This window comes from Rhamphochromis longiceps, linkage group LG15 (genome assembly GCF_057381845.1).
Source record: "Rhamphochromis longiceps isolate RC_006_pf linkage group LG15, R_longiceps_female_GT1.1, whole genome shotgun sequence".
NCBI classification, from domain to species: domain Eukaryota; kingdom Metazoa; phylum Chordata; class Actinopteri; order Cichliformes; family Cichlidae; genus Rhamphochromis; species Rhamphochromis longiceps.
The window spans coordinates 4,421,199-4,440,302 of NC_140571.1; the positions used below are offsets into that span (position 1 = coordinate 4,421,199).

General features: G+C 41.1%; 2 protein-coding genes across 2 annotated transcripts; one reads left to right on the forward strand and one right to left on the reverse strand.

Annotated features, from left to right (window-relative positions):
* The first annotated feature begins 5,776 nt into the window (after window positions 1-5,776).
* chgb (chromogranin B) lies at window positions 5,777-9,936 on the forward strand. Its single transcript, XM_085382429.1, has 7 exons — window positions 5,777-5,909; window positions 6,102-6,148; window positions 6,235-6,325; window positions 6,641-7,811; window positions 8,010-8,109; window positions 8,299-8,409; window positions 9,344-9,936. Exons 1-7 carry the CDS (start codon window positions 5,864-5,866, stop codon window positions 9,422-9,424), a joined length of 1,647 nt encoding a protein of 548 aa, XP_085238555.1. The 5' UTR covers window positions 5,777-5,863; the 3' UTR covers window positions 9,425-9,936.
* trmt6 (tRNA methyltransferase 6 non-catalytic subunit) lies at window positions 9,771-18,190 on the reverse strand. Its single transcript, XM_085382430.1, has 12 exons — window positions 17,874-18,190; window positions 17,524-17,654; window positions 17,222-17,331; window positions 15,670-15,761; window positions 15,488-15,571; window positions 15,274-15,398; window positions 14,985-15,155; window positions 14,558-14,724; window positions 13,290-13,375; window positions 12,492-12,594; window positions 12,175-12,261; window positions 9,771-10,355 (listed from the first exon to the last, which is right to left on the reverse strand). The coding sequence occupies exons 1-12, from the start codon at window positions 17,990-17,992 to the stop codon at window positions 10,194-10,196; spliced, it is 1,437 nt and encodes a 478-aa protein (XP_085238556.1). The 5' UTR covers window positions 17,993-18,190; the 3' UTR covers window positions 9,771-10,193.
* Between the last annotated feature and the right edge of the window lie 914 nt (window positions 18,191-19,104).

Here is a 19,104-nt window from a genome sequence, read left to right on the forward strand (position 1 = left end):
GTCCTTAACACGGATCAGTCGTCCTGTCCCCTTGGCAGAAAAACAGCCCCATAGCATGATGTTTCCACCCCCATGCTTCACAGTAGGTATGGTGTTCTTGGGATGCAACTCAGTATTCTTCTTCCTCCAAACACGACGAGTTGAGTTTATACCAAAAAGTTCTACTTTGGTTTCATCTGACCACATGACATTCTCCCAATCCTCTGCTGTATCATCCATGTGCTCTCTGGCAAACTTCAGACGGGCCTGGACATGCACTGGCTTCAGCAGCGGAACACGTCTGGCACTGCGGGATTTGATTCCCTGCCGTTGTAGTGTGTTACTGATGGTGACCTTTGTTACTTTGGTCCCAGCTCTCTGCAGGTCATTCACCAGGTCCCCCCGTGTGGTTCTGGGATCTTTGCTCACCGTTCTCATGATCATTTTGACCCCACGGGATGAGATCTTGCGTGGAGCCCCAGATCGAGGGAGATTATCAGTGGTCTTGTATGTCTTCCATTTTCTGATGATTGCTCCCACAGTTGATTTTTTCACACCAAGCTGCTTGCCTATTGTAGATTCACTCTTCCCAGTCTGGTGCAGGTCTACAATACTTTTCCTGGTGTCCTTCGAAAGCTCTTTGGTCCTGGCCATGGCGGAGTTTGGAGTCAGACTGTTTGAGGCTGTGGACAGGTGTCTTTTATACAGATGATGAGTTCAAACAGGTGCCATTCATACAGGTAACGAGTGGGGGACAGAAAAGCTTCCTACAGAAGACGTTACAGGTCTGTGAGAGCCAGAGATTTTCCTTGTTTGAGGTGACCAAATACTTATTTTCCACCCTGATTTATGAATAAATTCTTTACAAATCCTACCATGTGGATTCATGGATTTTTTTTCACATTCTGTCTCTCACAGTTGAAGTGTACCTCTGGTGCAAATTACTGACCTCTGTCATCATTTTAAGTGGGGGAACTTGCACAATCGGTGGCTGACTAAATACTTTTTTGCCCCACTGTACATGTCTCTATTAGAGACTGCCGAAAAACAACACTAGATGATTTAAAATAAAATTAAAACAAGAATCAAGGACAAATATTCAACCTTGTTGCACAGTAATTAAAACTAGAGAGAGGTCAAACTCTTTTATGCCATCCTTTTCTTTCAGTATAAACTGACTGGATTGAATATTAAACTCATTAGTTGAACTGGACTTTGCATGGATCTTGGCTTGATTTGGTTAGTTTATTGGCCTTTTTTCCCGCTACAATTGCAGCACCATAAGTTCTCAATAGAGTTCTTTTTATTTTACTGCCAGACTTGAGTGCCATGCTGTCAGCAGCAGGGTCCACATAAAAACTTTCATTAGCTCTTGCAACCAACTCGACAGTCTGCTTAAGCCTTCCTTGTACAGTTTGAGATATTTTGCTCTCTTAGCTGAGTGTAGCAATGATGCTATCTCCTCAATAACTATACTTCATTAGCACATTTTGGCAAACAGCTATGTAACCACATTAAAATGAGCCGGTCCTGTGCTACCATAATAAGTACTCTTAATGTTATTCAGCAGGAAACGCACAAGCATTTTGGATGAATGAGTTTTCACTGGAGGTGGGTTATGCAGTCAAAATGATGATATGGATGTATAACAGTGCTATAATGCAAACACACAGTGTCCTCACCGTGTAGTGTAAAGGCTCAGTGACCTTTATTCTTGAAAACCCTGAAAATCCCATATTCACTTTATTCATATTTATTCTCGTTTAAGTAGCACTTGGTATTCTTTTCTCCTTGAAGACTTCGTTAGAATCTTCACCTTTACTAAAATAAAATTTTAAAAAAATCCTAAAACCATCTGCATTAATAAAAAATGACTCATGGGTGGTGTCAGAAGAGCTCAGTCACAGTACCCAGTTCTACAAGTCTGCAGCTCACAGTCAGACAAACACTGAAAGAGTGCCTTCAGGTTCAGTGGGGCATTCAGCCCCATTCATTCTCTGTCGTTGGCCTCAGGTTATCTCTCTGATATTTAATTAAGGAGCTGAATTCTGTTATGAAAATGTTGCTGAAGCTGAACAATAAGTGAGGTACATCCAGTAAAGTATTATCATATTATATTATAAAATTAAGCCTTCACCTGCATGGCTGCTAATTAGGATAATCTAGATCCTGAATTAAACAATTAATCAGAGCTAAATCCTCTTTATAGGCCATTTTATCCTTGCAAAAGCCTTTTGGACCCCATTGAGTGCTGTATTGAGAAAGCACCCTGATGCCACAATGAAGGTGCTAATAGCATTACAGATCTGGATAAAGGGAGATATGGCACAGCCTGATGAGTGCATAAACAACCAAGCTGTTCTGTAATGACACCTTCATGGGTCATTTGGAGCTTCATTTTCATTCTTTACAGCTTATTCGTTTCTATCGTCTTTACCCAATGGTCTGCTTGGTCTTGTTTGTTGAATATCTAGCAACAGAAACACCAGGAGCCACAAGTGGTCCAGACTTTTTTTCCCATCACAGTGTGGATCCTGCTCTGAATCCTAAACTGTGATGAGGATAATTAGCACAAACAATGTTATAACTGAAGAAATGGCATTTGAGCGATACCACATATAAAGTCAAAGGAGGTGGAGGGGCTCTCCATCTTTCACCAACCCCCATAAAATATAGAAGAATACAGTTTTCTTTCATGATTAATTGATTAAGCTTAGAGTTAGAAACACACTGTTTTTAGTTTTTGTTTCACCAGTTTGGTTGATTAATATTAGCTTGGTAGAAAACACAATGACCCACTTTTCTGGTTGATTCAAGGCCTTTTTTCACTCTTGGTTTAGGTAGTTTGTTTTGGCAGTGTGTTTTGATAAATAAGAATTTGGGAGAGAGGTTTAGTATTGTGAGACTTTAAAAAAAAATTAACTTGCATTTAAAATGCTTACAGTTCTTTTAAACAATTGATTTAGGTGCTCTAACATAATTTGGGGGCTTGCCTGAGATTTGGAACCAGAACCTACTACAAATCCAGTTCTTGCTGATGGATGTGGCATATTTTTTGCATCAGGCATTACCAAAGTTTTTACAGTTCACCCTGAGAGAGGCATGAAAGGTGACATTAAACGCTACATGTATAAAGGCTAATTTACACCTGGATGTAGATGTAAAACTGTCTGTGAAGCTGGATTTAAGAAATAAGTGCTTAAAGCTTTAAAAACATTTTTAGCGCCATCTTCTGTCAGTACAACAGTCAATCTTAATAATCCCCACCCACCCACACACACACAATGCTGTAATTACTGAATAAACAAAACAAAACACACAATTTCCAGAGTCCTCTAAAATGCTTCGGGGCCTCATACAGCAGCAGACAAGATATATTCCTTTTGGAACAAAGAGAAACTATTTATGGTCAATTGTGCTGTGATAGATGTTAAAAATGGATGGGTGCTAATTAGTGAGAACCTTTAGTCTTTAGTACATCAGACTGTGCCTATATACTAATAAGAAGCTACTCCTTCACAACAAAATATCAGAAAACAATGGTGCATTGATCATAGAATATTAACAAACGCACGTGTATTTGACCAAAAGTGACTGTACACAGACTCCCCTATTGTTCTTGGACTATCATCAAAGTCACACAGTAGGTTTGAGCCAAACACAAAGCTTGTCCCCACCAAAGATCAAAGCGCGGTCGAGGCTTTCATGCGGCCCACTGCATTGTGTTCATCATGAGCCACTTTGCCTTTTGTTCATTCATGTAAATGGAGATGATGAAAGAGGTGGTGTTGCTGCAGACGAGCCAATCTGAGTCGTGCTCTGAGAGACCAGCAGAGCACTCTGGCTTCTCCTCTGAAATCCCCTGTAAGCTCCTACAGTATATCTTCGTGGCTCACTGAAATATTAATCGGGCCTGGAGCAAAAGCGGCAAAGCCACAAAAATCACATATACAGAAGCACATGTGAATGAATGAGCACACATTTACGGACACACACACACACACACACATTGTTCAGGCCACAGGACTTGTATAATTCAGTGGCTCAGTGCTTTTGATATCTACTGACTGCATGGCTCACTGTGGAATATTGAGCCTCAGACATAACTTCCTCCCCGGAGACAATAGAGGAAACTGCAGAGCTCTTCTACCCTACTGCTGTTCACTGAACACAAAGCATACACACTTGAAAATGGTCCTCCTATATTTCACGCCACAGAATCAGTGTGTATTGCTTGTGTGTGCAATACACCATCTGGCATTACAGTTTTATGTTCTGAACAGTAATTAATTCAGTCACCCCAAAGGAGGCTCTGTGCAGTAACAAATAGAGATGTCAATAACCAGTCATGTAGGGATGACAAGCACAGACAAGAGTTCAGATTTGTGGTAAGCAATATTCCAATTTTGCTTGCAGCGGTTGCAGTTTCTGGACTTATGCTTTCCAAGACATGATTGAATTTGAATGTATTTTGTGGCATTTAAAGGTCAGTGCTTCTCATCGTATGTAAAAAATACTTATCTAAAAACATCCGAGATGGAACCACTTTAAGTTTTAAGCATTCTATATTGTCAAAATTCTCAGTTCACTTTTTAATTTGATTTGTTGTTGTTTTTTCCCTTCTTTTTCCTGCGTCTGATTGCACTGTAGACAAAGAGAGAACAAACTGCTGTACAGGGAAGTGAAAATGATGCAAAGTGCCAAAAAGAAGATGCCAGGACTTGTCAGTTTTAATGTCCTTAGCCATGCTGAGGCCAGCTTACTACGTCTGAGCTCTGTCGCTGCATGTGTCAGCTCATTCCAATCCAGTGTTTGTCATAAAGACAGCAGCACTCACAGATCCTGGCACTGTTTATGCACAGCCTAGTTTCCCACAAAGTTGGGAATGGAAAGAAAATCTCTACACTTACACACACCCACAATTGTACTTTGTACATTGCAGTGGGTAAATGTTCGTGTTTCTCTATGACAGCGGGATTACACACCTGATCAGGCCCACACTGCACCAGAAAGATCACTGCACAATGAAAAAAGGCAACAATAACAATATCAGTAACAATAAAAACACCTCTACACAGTCTTTTTTTCTTTTGATTTCTTCTTATATGCGCACCAGGCAGGATTAACCACAACAACTAATGATGCAGATCTCCATTAGTTTTCCTCTGCTAGTGCTGAAGCCCACTGGCTCCCAAGGGAAAGTGGATGGTGCTCGCTCAAAGGTGGATGAATCACTGGGGAAATTTGGGTACAGTTCTGACTTTCTTTAGCGCGCACACCCAAGCCGTTTGGGCAAATATAAGGGAGGAATTATATAACTACAACCGGAAACCGCAGAGACAACTGATATTTTAAGGGAATTAGCCACCAGGCATAACCTGAAATAAACATAACTATTTTTCTAAGGAGGACACAAGCACCAGCAGCAAACAGAAACTTCTCTGGGAACATCGAAAACGACACTTTCAAAGTAGTCTTGTAAGGTATCACGTTGCATAACATCTTCGGGGTCGTGTCGTGTCCACCCGCCGTACCAGCAAGACAAACACGCCGCATGAACTCTTAATGCCAGCGCCTCTTTAACCTAACGTGTCACCTGAACGCACCGCGACAATAACCGGATTACAATTTGGCTTCCCACAAAATGTCGAAATTCCCATCAAGTCGCTCTCTTTGCAGGTCTAATGAGTCATGACATTAACTGAGCCTAAGGTTGTTCCTCCCACGCCCCTCCAGCCCACTCCTCTCTTTATTTAAGGCTCTCCTCTGCTGCAACACTCAGAGCAGCAGGCGCACAGTCAGCGCAGCTCTCTCCTGCCGCCGCGGAGGGACGAGAGCTCCAGCTTTGTCACGTTTTCCCGGATTTACCCGTCAGCTCGTCGCGATGAGACTTGTTCCAGTCGTGCTGGCGGTTACGGCTCTGTTGACAGGTAGGTGAAAGAGTTATGCCTTTCTTTTTATTCTGTTTTTTCACCCCTTTTTTGTTGAGTGCTGTGCAATAAGTTTCTTCAGGACCATGGACAGAGACGCCATCGATTCCTCAGATTCGCTACAAGCAAACTATTCGCTTATCAACCTATATGTTTAACACAGATACATTTTTTTTAATTATTCCAATGCAGGAAATCTTGCGCTTCCAGTTGGTAAAGAAGAGCAGAGAGAGGATGTGGTATGTTTTTCGATTCGTTGCTTTTTAATCAAAGCATTTTCTGTGCAAAGATCTATATTGTTATTTAGCTCATTTGATTTTTCCAGGTAACACGATGTTTGGTTGAAGTTCTGTCCAAAGCTCTCTCCAAACCGGACTCTCAGGTCGATCAGCAATGCAAAGACATCATCCAAGCAGGTCTGTGGCACAAATGATCGGTTGGATAATTCCAGGATTGTTATTATTATTTATTTTTTTAACCTTCAGACGGGTAAAACAGCACTCAGAGCGCAAGTGAGAAGCTCAAAGCTTTGAGCAGGTATAAAATCAGGCAGCATTACATTAAAAATGATCATAGTTTTCACATGACTTCTCTAAAAAAAAGTAGTGCTGATTTCCTCAGATCATTATTCTTTTGATCTAAAGGTTAAAATTCCTCTACAAATCCATCATAACTTGCACCTGTGTAGCTCTTTGTGGATTGTTTATAATATTTCTTTTGCTCTGTCACAGGTATTATACATGCCCCGTTGGACAAGAAGAGTGGGGATGGCTCAGTAACTCATGAAGAGATAGTCAAAGTTCACGCAGAGCCAGTGGCAAAGGCAGCAGATGTGAAAGACATCGAGGAACTCCTGAAGTCTGTGGAAGAAAAAAGAGAAAACCCAGAAGATGAGCGCAGCCAAGAATCCTGGAGTCTGGGTGATGAGAAGGACAAGAGACAAGAGAACGATGTGGAAGAAGAACGGGAGAAGAGGAGCAGCTGGAGGCCTGGAAGATTCCACCAAAGAAGGCACAAACGAGGAGAGGAAGAAGAGGATGGCGAGCGCAGCCAAGAGAGTTGGGGAGTAGATGAAAAGAGGTCAGACGATGAGGAAGAGGAAGATGAAGACAGAGAGAAGAGGAACTGGAGGCCTGGAAGATACCACCAAAGAAAACACAAACGAGATGAGGAACCTCTAGGAGAAAACGAGGTAGATGAGGACCGTAGCCAAGAGCGCTGGGAAGCAGACAAAAGGCACGGGGATGAGAATGAGGAGGAGAGATACAAACGCATTTGGAAACCTACACATCGCTATCATCACAAGAAAACACCCCACAAACGCAGCAATGAGCCATCAGAGGGCGAGGAAGATGGAGAACGTAGCCAGGAGTACTGGGATTTTGATGCCGGAAGAGATAAGAGGAACTGGAGACCTGGCAGGTACCACCAGAGGAGACACAAACGAGATGAAGAGCTGTCAGAAGAAGCCAAAGAGGAGCCAGAAGAAGAACGCAGTCAGGAAGACTGGGATTTTGACACTGGAAGGGAGAAGAGAGAATGGCGGCCTGGCAGGTACCACCAGAGGAGACACAAACGAGATGAGGAGCTGTCAGATGAAGCTAGGGACGAACCGGATGATGAACGCAGCCAAGAAGACTGGGATTTTGACACTGGAAGAGAGAGGAGGAACTGGAGGCCCGGCAGGTACCACCAGAGGAGACACAAACGGGATGAAGAGCTGTCAGATGAAGCTAGGGATGAACCGGATGAAGAACGCAGCCAAGAATACTGGGATTTTGATACTGGAAAAGAGAAGAGAAACTGGAGACCCGGCAGGTACCACCAAAAGAAACACAAACGAGATGAGGAGCTCACAGAAGAAGACGCGGAGGCGGCAAAGGACAGAGACGCAGCTTTGAGGTACTTCAAATATTTTTTTCACATCAAACGACTTCTACTGTTAAGTGTCGCAGGTTCATTGCCTGCAATCTGGAGCACAAAATACTGCAGATTACTGTAAGAACAGAGAATAAAAGCCAAATCTCACAAATGAAACATGTGCTGCCATAAAAAACGAATAAATAAGAAGAAGTTGGTAAAAATCTAACCATTTTTCAGATATCTTGCTGAGAAGCGCAATCCCTGGATTTACCGAGGCTTCTACCACCCAGCCTGGTTTAAAAGGGATTCAGAAGAACACACTGCAACCTCAAACAAGGTAAGCATGAGGTTGTGACAATACAGCGTTTGACTGAAGATAATCAAATGCATATGACTGCTCTGTGTGCTACATCAAAGAGCGCTTAGTTTTGACATTTTTCAACAGAATGTTACTTCACCCAGTCTGAAGTCACTGTATATTTTTGTAGACACATAATGTGTTTTTTTCCCCTTTTTGTCTGTTCAGATGGATGAACTGACCAATTTGCTGAGCTATAAGATAAACCAGCTGGCTAACCACTCTCCTCAAGAGGAGGCAATGAGGAGCTCACAGCAGAGAGCACTTACACCACAGGAGGTACAAAAAAAAAAAACGACAACAACTATAAAAGGCTGCATTCACAAGTGCAAAAAAAAAGTGTTTTATGCCACTGATGAAGACTGAAAATTAGTCTTGGAATCACGTCTGTCACTTATACTGATGATCAGAAGGGTTCAGACAACAAACAGGTAATTTAATATTACAAAAAGTCAGTTCATCCAAAAAACGCAAACTGATAAAAAAAACCACACTGCACTCTGCAGCTGTTTCTGTAAACTATTTGCACCACATTTAGCTGACCTAGTAAAACCACGGAGCGCATCACACACCTCCACCGCACCGCTTCACGAGGAGAAAAAGCAGCTCGTCTCATTAGGGACATCTCTAGCCTGCACCGTGATCCTGGGATTTATCCTTCAAAAAGCTCAACGCATCTGTGCAAATGCACATCAAGAGCCGCCCCTTGTGAGCATGTCCTCAAAACATAAAGGAGAATCTAACCAGTGCATTCATGAGCAGCGACTCGTCTGGCTTGCTTTGAATCTGCGTGCTGACTTCCTCACAGCGCTTCTTTCTTTTTTTTTTGCTCTCCCTGCACCAGCGTTTTATGAGTGCTGCAGTAATCACAGTAAGAACCACATGACTGCAGCTTCTCAGAGCAAACAAAGTTATAATATACCCATTAAAAAAAAAAGAACTAGAGCCTACAGAGACCTCCCTGTCTTTGAAGCAGAAAAACAAATTAGGGAGGCGATGGCATAATGATTTATTAGTTCTTCAGCAATGCAACTACAAGCATGACGAGGGACTAGTTAACCTAAATGACCAATTACAATATTTTATTTGAAGCAGGCACAGGGTGGCGGGGGAAATAGAAGGAAATGTATGATCATTCAGTCCTGATTTCTATTCCAAATGTGATGCTGTTCCAGCAGGAAATGTTGGTAATGTGTTAATCTGTGTTTTTCAGGAGAAAGAGCTACAGAACCTGGCAGCGATGGATATGGAGTTGCAGAAAATTGCAGCCAAGTTGCATGAAAACACTGCATAACTGAAAAACAAAAAAAAAAAGTTGCAATTTTACTGTATGTCTCCCAGTTTAGTGTGCTTGCAGTGTTAAAATGAAGAAAAAACACAACAACCCTGGAGCCTTGCCAAAGCATTTTAGCTGAGTTTTCGTTTTTGTGATATTTTGATGTTATCAAATCAAACAGCATGGGAATGGCTTGTATGTTTATATTCAGAGAAATGTAAAAACAATATATACATATATGAGATCATAATTACTTAAATGTGTTCTGCAGAGTTTGTTCTGACTGCACTCAATAAACAGTTATTCTGGGACCAAACTAACATCTCTCCTTTATTTATTGAAGAAAAAACGTGGTCACACATTTGGTTCTTTTAGTACTGCTTTTTAATGTGCAGGTAGAAATGTAGCCCGCAGTAAAGCTGCATCAGCAACTGTTTCATAAAACAAATGGCAATTTCTGCAAGAATAACAAAATAAAATAAAAGCAAGTTATAACGTAGAATCTGGAAAGCATAAAAAAAAACAAACTTTTACTTGTCTCAGGACAAAAACAACCAAAGCTGTTACTCTCGACACACAAACTATAAACTGGCTAACAATTTACTCCTCATCTCCACTGATGTGAGCACACCCGGCAGGAAAAAGTGTTCTGATGAATACAAACCAGACACTCGGTCTCCCCTTACTACTGATGGTGTCAAATCAGTTCAACAGCACAGGAGGAAAAAAAATCCCTACAGGCCTCTGGGAATGTGCCCTTAAAAAGATTTGATGCTTCTGTATTTGTTTATCCCTCCGTGTCTTCCAGTTTCTGTCTCTTTGGCGCTGGTTCTTCAGCTTGCTTAGAGCCTGCAGGTTTCGAGTGGTCCGTGGCAACGGTCGTCCCTGAGAGGAGGTAGCCCCCGCCCCCGCTCATTAGTAGCAGAGGATGTGTCCTGTCAGGCAACACCTAGGGACCAAACAGAGTCTCAGTCAGGAGACATTAACTCTGCAAGAATGGTTAGAGGGTGAATAACACTTTGGTCCTGAGAGTCTGCAAACATGCATTTATCTAGTTGCTGCTGCTTAGTATCCAATTCTGTAAGAAGCAATAGGAATGAAAAGGAATGCAAAATAAAGAAAAACAAAAGTAGGGAGTCTAATAATTTATCAAGAGCAGTGGCAATTAATGTAATGTAGTGATGCTCCCAAATGTAGAAGGATTTTATAAGTTAGTCCAAAGTAAAGTGTTTAGAAATAAAAGAAGCTTCAACAGGGATAATCAGCAACATCCCCGTGTTCTAATTAATTCAATGCTTGCAGTTTCTAAGCGGAGAATTAGATTCTTTTCTGGATTGTGTCATTACACATTGTGAATACTTATGGTTAAGCAATAGATCCTGGTGGGACAACAACCAATGAATCGAAAGATAATAATCCACAATTATTAATTTGGGCAAATATATTGGGCCACACCTCTTCATCTTTGAATAAAGGTGTCCCATGTCCACATGTGTATAAAAATCAAGCACCTAGCCATGCAGTCTGCATTTACAGACATTTGTGAAAGATCGGGTCCATCTACACAGTGTTTCAAAAGGTCTCAACGTTTATACATCGCTGCTATCATCAATTTGAGCACGACACTGTAACAGGATGTTATCGCAGCAAAAAGTTTGGGAAATTTATTTCTTGTTCGGCTGTAAGTGTGAAAATATTTACAAACCAAAGCAATTCAGCCACAAAGTGGAAGTCCATGTAACATTACAGACTGCTTAGGCAGACAGTGTTAAAAAAGCCTGGAGTTCCAAACCTCCTCTGACATAAACATCAGCACAAAACTGTGTGCTGGGAGCTCCAGGGCATGGATTTCCATAACCGAGCAAATGAGCTTCACATCACCAAGCACAATACCAGCGGAGAGGTATAAAGGTGCCAACACTGGACTCTGGAGCAGTGTTCTGTACAGTGACAAATCACACTTTGCTATCTGGTGGTCTGATGGGTGGGTTTGGGCTCCCTGCCTGTCTGTTTTGTTAAATTTGTAAAGTGTGGTAGAATAATAATAATGCCATGGGGTTGTTTTCCTGGATTGGCCTGCCCCTCTTTGTTCCAGTAAAGGAAAAGCTGGAACGACCCTTTTCTGTTGCAGCATGATTGTGCCCCAGCGCAGAAAGCAAAGTCCATAAAGGTACGGCTGGATGAGATTAGTGTGGAAAACTTCAATGGCCTGCGTAGAAGCCTGAACTCAAGCTCACTAAACACCTTTAACGTGATCTAGTATGAAAACTATGGGTCAGGCCCTCACGTTGAACATCAATATCTGAGCTCACAAATCTTCTGGATGAGAGGGCAGCAGTTCCCACAGACACACTCCCAAATCTTCTTTAAACTCGGTTTTTATTGTTACATCTACTTTTTTAGTACCTGCTCAGTTGGGGGTCCAAGCGGTATGAGTCAATGGGAAAGTGTAATGTCAACTCTGTATGCCACAGACTATCCAGTCAGCGGCAGCACTTAATTAGTCATGAGAGCAATTCCTTCACAAAAATCAAAATAATAACAAAAAAAAGTAGCAGTTGAGTCGAGTTGAGCAGAGCCGATGCTAATGGAAAAGAGGTAATTGTCTAGTTAACCTAAACAGTGATAAAGCAGTTAGCTGTGCTGATTTGAGTAATTATTCCCTGTTGCTTGTTGACTATGAGCCACCTTCATTATACTTTGATTATAGAATAGCTTCAAATGCAAAAAAACAGAAAGCACACACAGTGCAGAGTCCAAATATTTACCTGGTAATGTCTCAGCCAGGTGTCTGTGAGTCTGAGGTTGACTGTGCCGCCACATTCCTTGAGTTTCTTGAAGCACTCTATGAGAGGCTGCGGAAATCAACATAGAAAATATGACAGATTGCTCTTTCTAGCAACATGGGCATGAAGGAAGTTAATAAGTTCAAGCAACCTCTTGGCGGTGATAATGCCCATTGCATTCATGTGGTATGGCAGCCCCCCCCATTGGATGTCTAACCAATACAAGCCTGACTACAGTGGCAACTAATGAGAGATCTCACTTATTAGCTTTGTTCCGTACGGGACATGGAAGATCTTACCTCTATATACTGGGAATAAACTACAAAAGGCCTGGAGGGTGAGAGGAATTTGAGCAGGCCCAAAAGGACGGGACAGGGGTGAAACCGGCTCGATATAACCAGCCTGCAGGTGAAGAAGAGAGAGATGATTAGGCAAACAAGCCTAGTATGAAATACACTGTCAGCTGTACAGGAAATGCGTAGGTAGGCAATACAGCAATTCAGTAACTAATGCTGCATGCAAGACATTAACGCAAGACTCAAGGATTTAGTACCTTCCTGTAGTAGACATTCGTACTATATTTCAGAAAGCTGAACGAGACAGCGAGTCAAAAAGGGTGATTTAGGACAATGTGATTATCATAAAGCAGCAGTGATTTAGAGGGGAATCAATAGGGAAACAAGCTCAACACTTGTATTCCAGTCTCAGATGTCACCTTGATAACAATTTATCCATCAGTCACAAAACAACTATAAGGCGTTCTTCACTTTATATGAGAGGAAGCTGCTGAGCAATCAATTTACTTACCCCGTAAAGGGCAATGTACAATAGTCAATATGTGTGTGCTCAGAAGAAACAAATAATTTCTAATGACTTTTATGGAGATAGTTAATGACACTATAATCATTCATAAATTTCTCATCCCTGTGATCTACTGTAATTGCTTCTTTTTTTTTTTCTTTTCTTTTTTTTTAAATGACCTGGTTGAATATGGAGTAATTTTTAAAAAGGCAGAGCCGGAGCGGAGAGAGGTGGATGTTAGAAAGAGCGGGATGAGAGACAGAAATGTCGATGTAGGAATAAAATCAGACACCAACCCGTCGGCATTCCTTCCTTTCAGCAGGGCGGCGGTAGCTGCCAGCTTCCTCTGCTTCTCCTCTAGTCTCAGCTTTTTCACCTGAGCCTGTAGAAAACAAACAAACCCTGAGGTCAGGAAACCATATGATAGTATGTGTACTGTTGAGAGTCATCAATGATGTGTCAGCATCATTGATGACTGTATCCAGTTGTTTAGTGATGATATATTACCCGTCCAATAATACTATTTATGCTGCCTTTTAACTTTGGCCCTGTCAACAAATGCTACTGTCATCCTTGTTCGTTTGTTTTTTTAAATAGTTTTAAGACTTCATGTGTTTTTACATCCATTGTTTTTTGGTTATGGTCTGAATTAGTAGATGAGTATTTAAACATGTAGTTTTTTTGTGTGTTTTAGTTTCTTTTCACTCAGCTAATCCTCCAAGTGAACCAAAGGTGCCACCACAAACCACATGAGAACGAGACAATAACATGGAAAATTCATCCCTCATACTTTTATGTATTAATACACATCTATGTTATGTATTAATAGTACAGCCGAGAATGCAATCCATACATGGCTACAGAAACGACTCAATCTTGCAGTGTGCCCTTGCGAGTTGGGTCGGATCACGTTGTCACCATAAAGAAACTGCTCTGGAATTAGTTTGGAACTGAGACCACCTCCTCCAAAGGGTCTCCGTATGATTGCTTTAGTCTGCACACGAGCATGATTACAGTGTCCACATCTGTACTGATTAACTGCACCAAAGAGGAATACTGTCCAGCCAACAGAATTTTTATTATGCAACTTACGCAACCAAGCATGCAGTGCCATAATATTGTGCTGTGGATGGAAACTCTAACTGTCATCTAACTTAACTTCACCAACCTTCAAAAACCTTACCGGCACTTATTTACTCATGTTCCTTTTTTGAGTCCAAAGTGACAGGAGGCTGGTATATTTTTGTTTTTTAGGACATGAATCATCTTTAGATGTCGAGTACCTCACTAGCTTAATGATAACTACTGCTAAATCTGCACACCCATACATATCTTCTTTGCCATGAAAACATGGAAGCCACATTTGACTGTCTGTGCAACTTCTATGAAGTCAGAGTAGCAACTTCATAGCAGCATAAAGAATTGGGAGTATTTACTCTAAATGGTGCATCTGTGTTTGCTTCCTTTTATGAAGTGAGACTAGCAGGCTAGCTCCTGTTCCTGATGACAACAAAACTAAGAGGATTGAGGGGGAAAAAGGAAAATGCATGAACGCTGGACACACCTTGGCTTCTTTGAGTTTATCCTTCTCCGTTTTCTCCACGTTCTGACCAGCATCATCACCAGTGTTGGTCACCATGCTCTCCTCCTCTGGAGTGCCTTGCTCTTCTGCCTCAGGCTGGTTTTGCTTCTTCTCTGCAGCCAAGTTCAACTGCTTTTCATGAGTATTCTCTGAAATGATAAATCTTTGTCAGCGTAACATTGAACACCATAAAGTATGATTCAGTCTCTTGAATCATACTTTACGGGTCAAGTTAGATTTAGGTTATTGTTTTACTTTCTGAACTACTGAATTAAACGTTTTCTGTATGCTCACGTGAACAAATGAAGATCAAACGGAAGAGAGAAGCTATACTTCTACATCTGAAACTAAAGGGGTGTAACTATCTTGAAAAGACTGTTAAAAAAAAAAAAAAAAAGGCGAGTTTTACCAGCAGTGGGGTCTTTGGCACTGGTGTCCAGAGTTCCTGCCAAGAGAGCGTTGACGTGGCAGATGGGAAACTCATGCAGCGTGTCGTGAAAATGCGCAGGAAAGCCAAAATTCTCCACTCCCGCCCGCACTGGCCCACCCCCTGGGTACATTTGGATCACTGATCCGTAGCCTGGATGAGGAGGAAGCAAAGAGTATTTATTCAAAAGATCAAGGAAAAGATGTGTGCAAGAAGAACAAAACAAACAAGAAAAAAACCTTAATAACTGCACAGAGAAGAAGAAACTTGCCTCCCATTCTTTCCATGATGGATCCCAGTACAAGCCCAGCACAAGTCTCAAACACCAACACCTTACTGCCAGCGTGGATGTTCGCCAGAGTTAGCATCTGGGCAAGTGTGTCATACCGCAGGTGGCTGCGGCACATGGAAATATTTGTTTCATGTAGACATCTTACAGCTATTTAAAGAAAACACACTTACTCATAATTCATGTGCTGACTCACCAGATCTTCCCTGGTTCGCGGCTGTGGTACATCATAGCCAGGATGCGACAGGACGGTTTTAGAATCATCACCGTATTTTCATACCTGCAAAAGACGGGAACAACCGATAACACTAATTAAAACACAGCTCGTTAAATAACAGTCCAGAACAGGCTGTGGCTGTATCATCATAAGTGACTCACTTTTTCTTCTTCTTCTTGATGTATTTAACCTGGGAATACTCAGTCTTATCTCCGAAAGTGGCGTGGTTATCTACGAGCTTCTTAATGATGTCCTGTGATGACCAAACACACATACAGTCGCTTGTCTCACTTTATGTTGGAATACAGCAATTTAATTAAATCCTAAAAACACAATGTTCCCACGAAAAGACAAAAACACAATGTGTTCTGTCTCTTTATTTTCCTACAACTTTGCTATCATGTATGCGGGACTCAACGCCAAGCCTGTTGGTTCCCATTTAAGATGTGCAACCACTAAAATCTATTTTAAATAAATATGTCATATGTTTAACTGCTTGTTTACACAAGTCTCTAAAGCAGTAACTCATTTAGATGTGTACTGTGCTAAAGTCTTATGCCACCCCCTATTTCTTTACATTGTGCTAGGAAAATGGGGGAAAAGGTGCAGCACTTTATTGAAAAATCTTCAAGCATACATGAAAATACTATATATATATATATATATAAATCAGAAATCGACAATTCTAATGACCAGCCTCAACTCTCTTAGGCAGCTTTCTTGCAATGTCTTTAAGTAGTCTTCAGGAACAGTTCTCCAGGCTTCTTGAAGGACATTCAAAGCTTTTCTTTGGACCTTGACTGCCCTTTGTCCCCTTGTCTGTCATGATGATCCCACACCAACAAAGTTGAGGTGCAGGCCATGACTGATAGTCTTCCATTCTTTGCATTTCTATCCAGGTTACTTCACTGGCACTATGTTTGGGATCCTTATCAAAATGAAGCTGCTGCAAATCAGATGTTTTGCAGGTGGTAATAGATGGTGGATCAATATCTGATAGTAATTTTCTGTGTTCCTAATTCCATCAGTTTTGCCAAGATCCTCAACACTACTGGCTGAAATGCAGTCCCAAACCATGACAGAGCCTCCACTGTGTTTTACAGATGGCCATAAACACTCCGTGCTGTACCACTCACCTGATCTATTCTGTTCTTATTTAGGAATATCAGGATTCATCGTTCCATGAGACTTATCGCCATGGATTCTCAGTGCAGTTCTTCTGTAATTTGGCATTCACAAATTAGAAGTGGACTTGTGAGATTTCGTTAAGGAAGTATTTCCTTCTGTAAAAATAGCTGCTGTTCCACTGAGATCATTTCTGATGAGGCTTCAGTAAACAGTGAAAGGATCAGCTGAATGGCCAAATGAATCTCTCAGGTCCCGTGTCATGACTTTACAGGATTTGTTCCCATTTCTTTATGACATGACTTTCACATAATGTTCATTGGCTTTAGATAGTTTTTCAGGTCTGCCTAGCTCTTAAGGCATCCCCTTGTTGGTGCAAAAGTACTATTATCAGTATTAACCGAGTTACCTTCTGTATTTTTCATATATTCAATTAAAGTCATCAATTAGAGATACTGGTCAACATTGGTTTTCCATCCAATTTGCAATGAAAAAAAAAAGTATTTTTTTACCATCACTCTGTAAGATAACAACTATAGGCAGTACTCTGACACATTTAAATGTGAAATTGTAAAGTTTCACATGTACCTGACCCTTCAGACCTTTCTCTTTAAGAGCCTCAATGTCATCCCTGGTCAGCTTCTGTGATTTGCCATCGTCAACAATGTTTCTGTTGTCTGTACCTGCCTCCACTGCATCTGGGAGGCACAAACAAGCACACAAAGACACTACTGTAAGTAAAAGGTTATAGGCGGTAGAAAGTCTATGACATATTTATTTGGGTATAGAAGGTGGTCGTCACAAGTCCAAATGCAACTGGTAGCATAAAAGAGTCAGTTGTATATCTGAAAATATGAAAAAGACTTAAGATTTAACAGCAGGTTACACACCAAGGGGGCTTGCAGTGTCCTTGAGCTCATGTGGCTTTAGATTTCCTCCAGACAAAATTTCAAATGTGGTGCTGTACAGCTGTCCCACTGCATTATCGAGGAAGATCCACTGCTTCTCAAAAATCACCTTTCTAAGAGAGACAGAAAGAGCAGTTTGTTAGTATAATCTGCATAATACATCTCACTGCACACATGCTTTGATCTGAAAATAACAAATGAACACAAAAGCATCTTATGTGAGCTAATCCTCAGTCTGTGCTTCTCGTAAAAATATTATGATCAGCACAAATTCAGTGAAGTATTTAAGGTGGTTAAAATGCTTCTATTTTCCTTTAAAGCTGTCAACTTACTTCCTCGGCTGAATCTGCACAGCTTTGAAGATTTCCCCTCGTTTCAACACAACGTAGTCACCCTCTTTAATTCTGTACTGATTATCATCGTCTCCGTTGTCCGCCATAACGAAGCTCATAAACGAGCTAACTAGCTCAGCTGAACGATAAATGTTTTTCTCAGCTAATGATTCGGGGTCTTCGCTGTCAAGGCACAGTTCAAAAAGGCACTACACTACCCTGCATAAATAGCAAAATATCCCAAATTAATATTTCCACGTGTTAGCTTTTACTTCTCTAGCTTCTCAGGACGGCTAAACGAAAGCAGAGTGCTGCTGGTGCCATGCTTCGACTTACTTGCCTGTGATTGGCTGGTTAGACATCGACGAGCTCGCTAGCCAATAGGAGGGTATAGAGTGAATAGAAGTGCGCTAAGTTTAACTTTAGAGTTCAGAATAATCGATATCATGGGTACGGGGAGGGGAAAAGGTGATCTTTCCCGAGAAAACGGCTTCATAGCGGGACTTAAAGAAGCATTGGAACACAATAATGCAAAATTATATTCTGTATATATAACGTGTTAATCTTTAGAGAACATTATGTGCAACATGGACGAATTTTATGATACTTATAGCAAATAAGGTCTTCTTCTCGTCATATCTATGCTTTTTATTATCTGTGACAATCACGGTGGTGCTGTTTTTGGAATAAGCTGCCTGCTAACCGGAGATCAGTTACATCTGTGACTAAAAATAGACTCAACATCTTTTTAAAAAAATGTTATATTTTGCTGTCACTGCCTTAATGCGTTGTAAAACTACATAGGTATTTTTGTCTTTTGTGTTAAGCACATTGAGTTTACACAGAATGACATATGCTGCATAAAGCTGTTGCCAATTCCAGTTAAATCTGGCAAAATATCTGTCTGTTTTTGTATACTATCAGCTTAGAGCATTACAGTATAAAGTCGGGAGAAATCAAATATCACTGAAATACACTGAAAACTATTGTAATTTTTTGCTTTAATAATATGCTGACATTTGACATTTACTGAAGTCATGAATCCCCCGTCCCACAAACTTAAAGGCCCATTTCAGTTTCCAGTCCAACGCAACCATGTGGTTGTTCACATTAGTGGAGGACTTGATTGTTGTTCTAATAATAGCATGTAGAAACTTGTAGAAAGATTTTTCCAGATCTGTGCAAATCTATTCCTCTGCAAGGCTTAAGATGCTTCCTTCAGGTGTTTATT

Excerpts from the sequence above, each read along its gene's own strand:
- trmt6 (XM_085382430.1), bottom strand. The coding sequence starts at position 17,992 with ATGAGCTTCGTTATGGCGGACAACGGAGACGATGATAATCAGTACAGA. Across the intron at positions 17,332-17,523 it reads GGACACTGCAAGCCCCCTTG|ATGCAGTGGAGGCAGGTACA; the intron begins GTGTGTAACCTG and ends TGTGCCTCCCAG. Across the intron at positions 13,376-14,557 it reads ATAAACTCAAAGAAGCCAAG|GCTCAGGTGAAAAAGCTGAG; the intron begins GTGTGTCCAGCG and ends TGTTTTCTACAG.
- chgb (XM_085382429.1), top strand. The coding sequence starts at position 5,864 with ATGAGACTTGTTCCAGTCGTGCTGGCGGTTACGGCTCTGTTGACAG. Across the intron at positions 6,326-6,640 it reads CAAAGACATCATCCAAGCAG|GTATTATACATGCCCCGTTG; the intron begins GTCTGTGGCACA and ends GCTCTGTCACAG. Across the intron at positions 8,410-9,343 it reads GAGCACTTACACCACAGGAG|GAGAAAGAGCTACAGAACCT; the intron begins GTACAAAAAAAA and ends TGTGTTTTTCAG.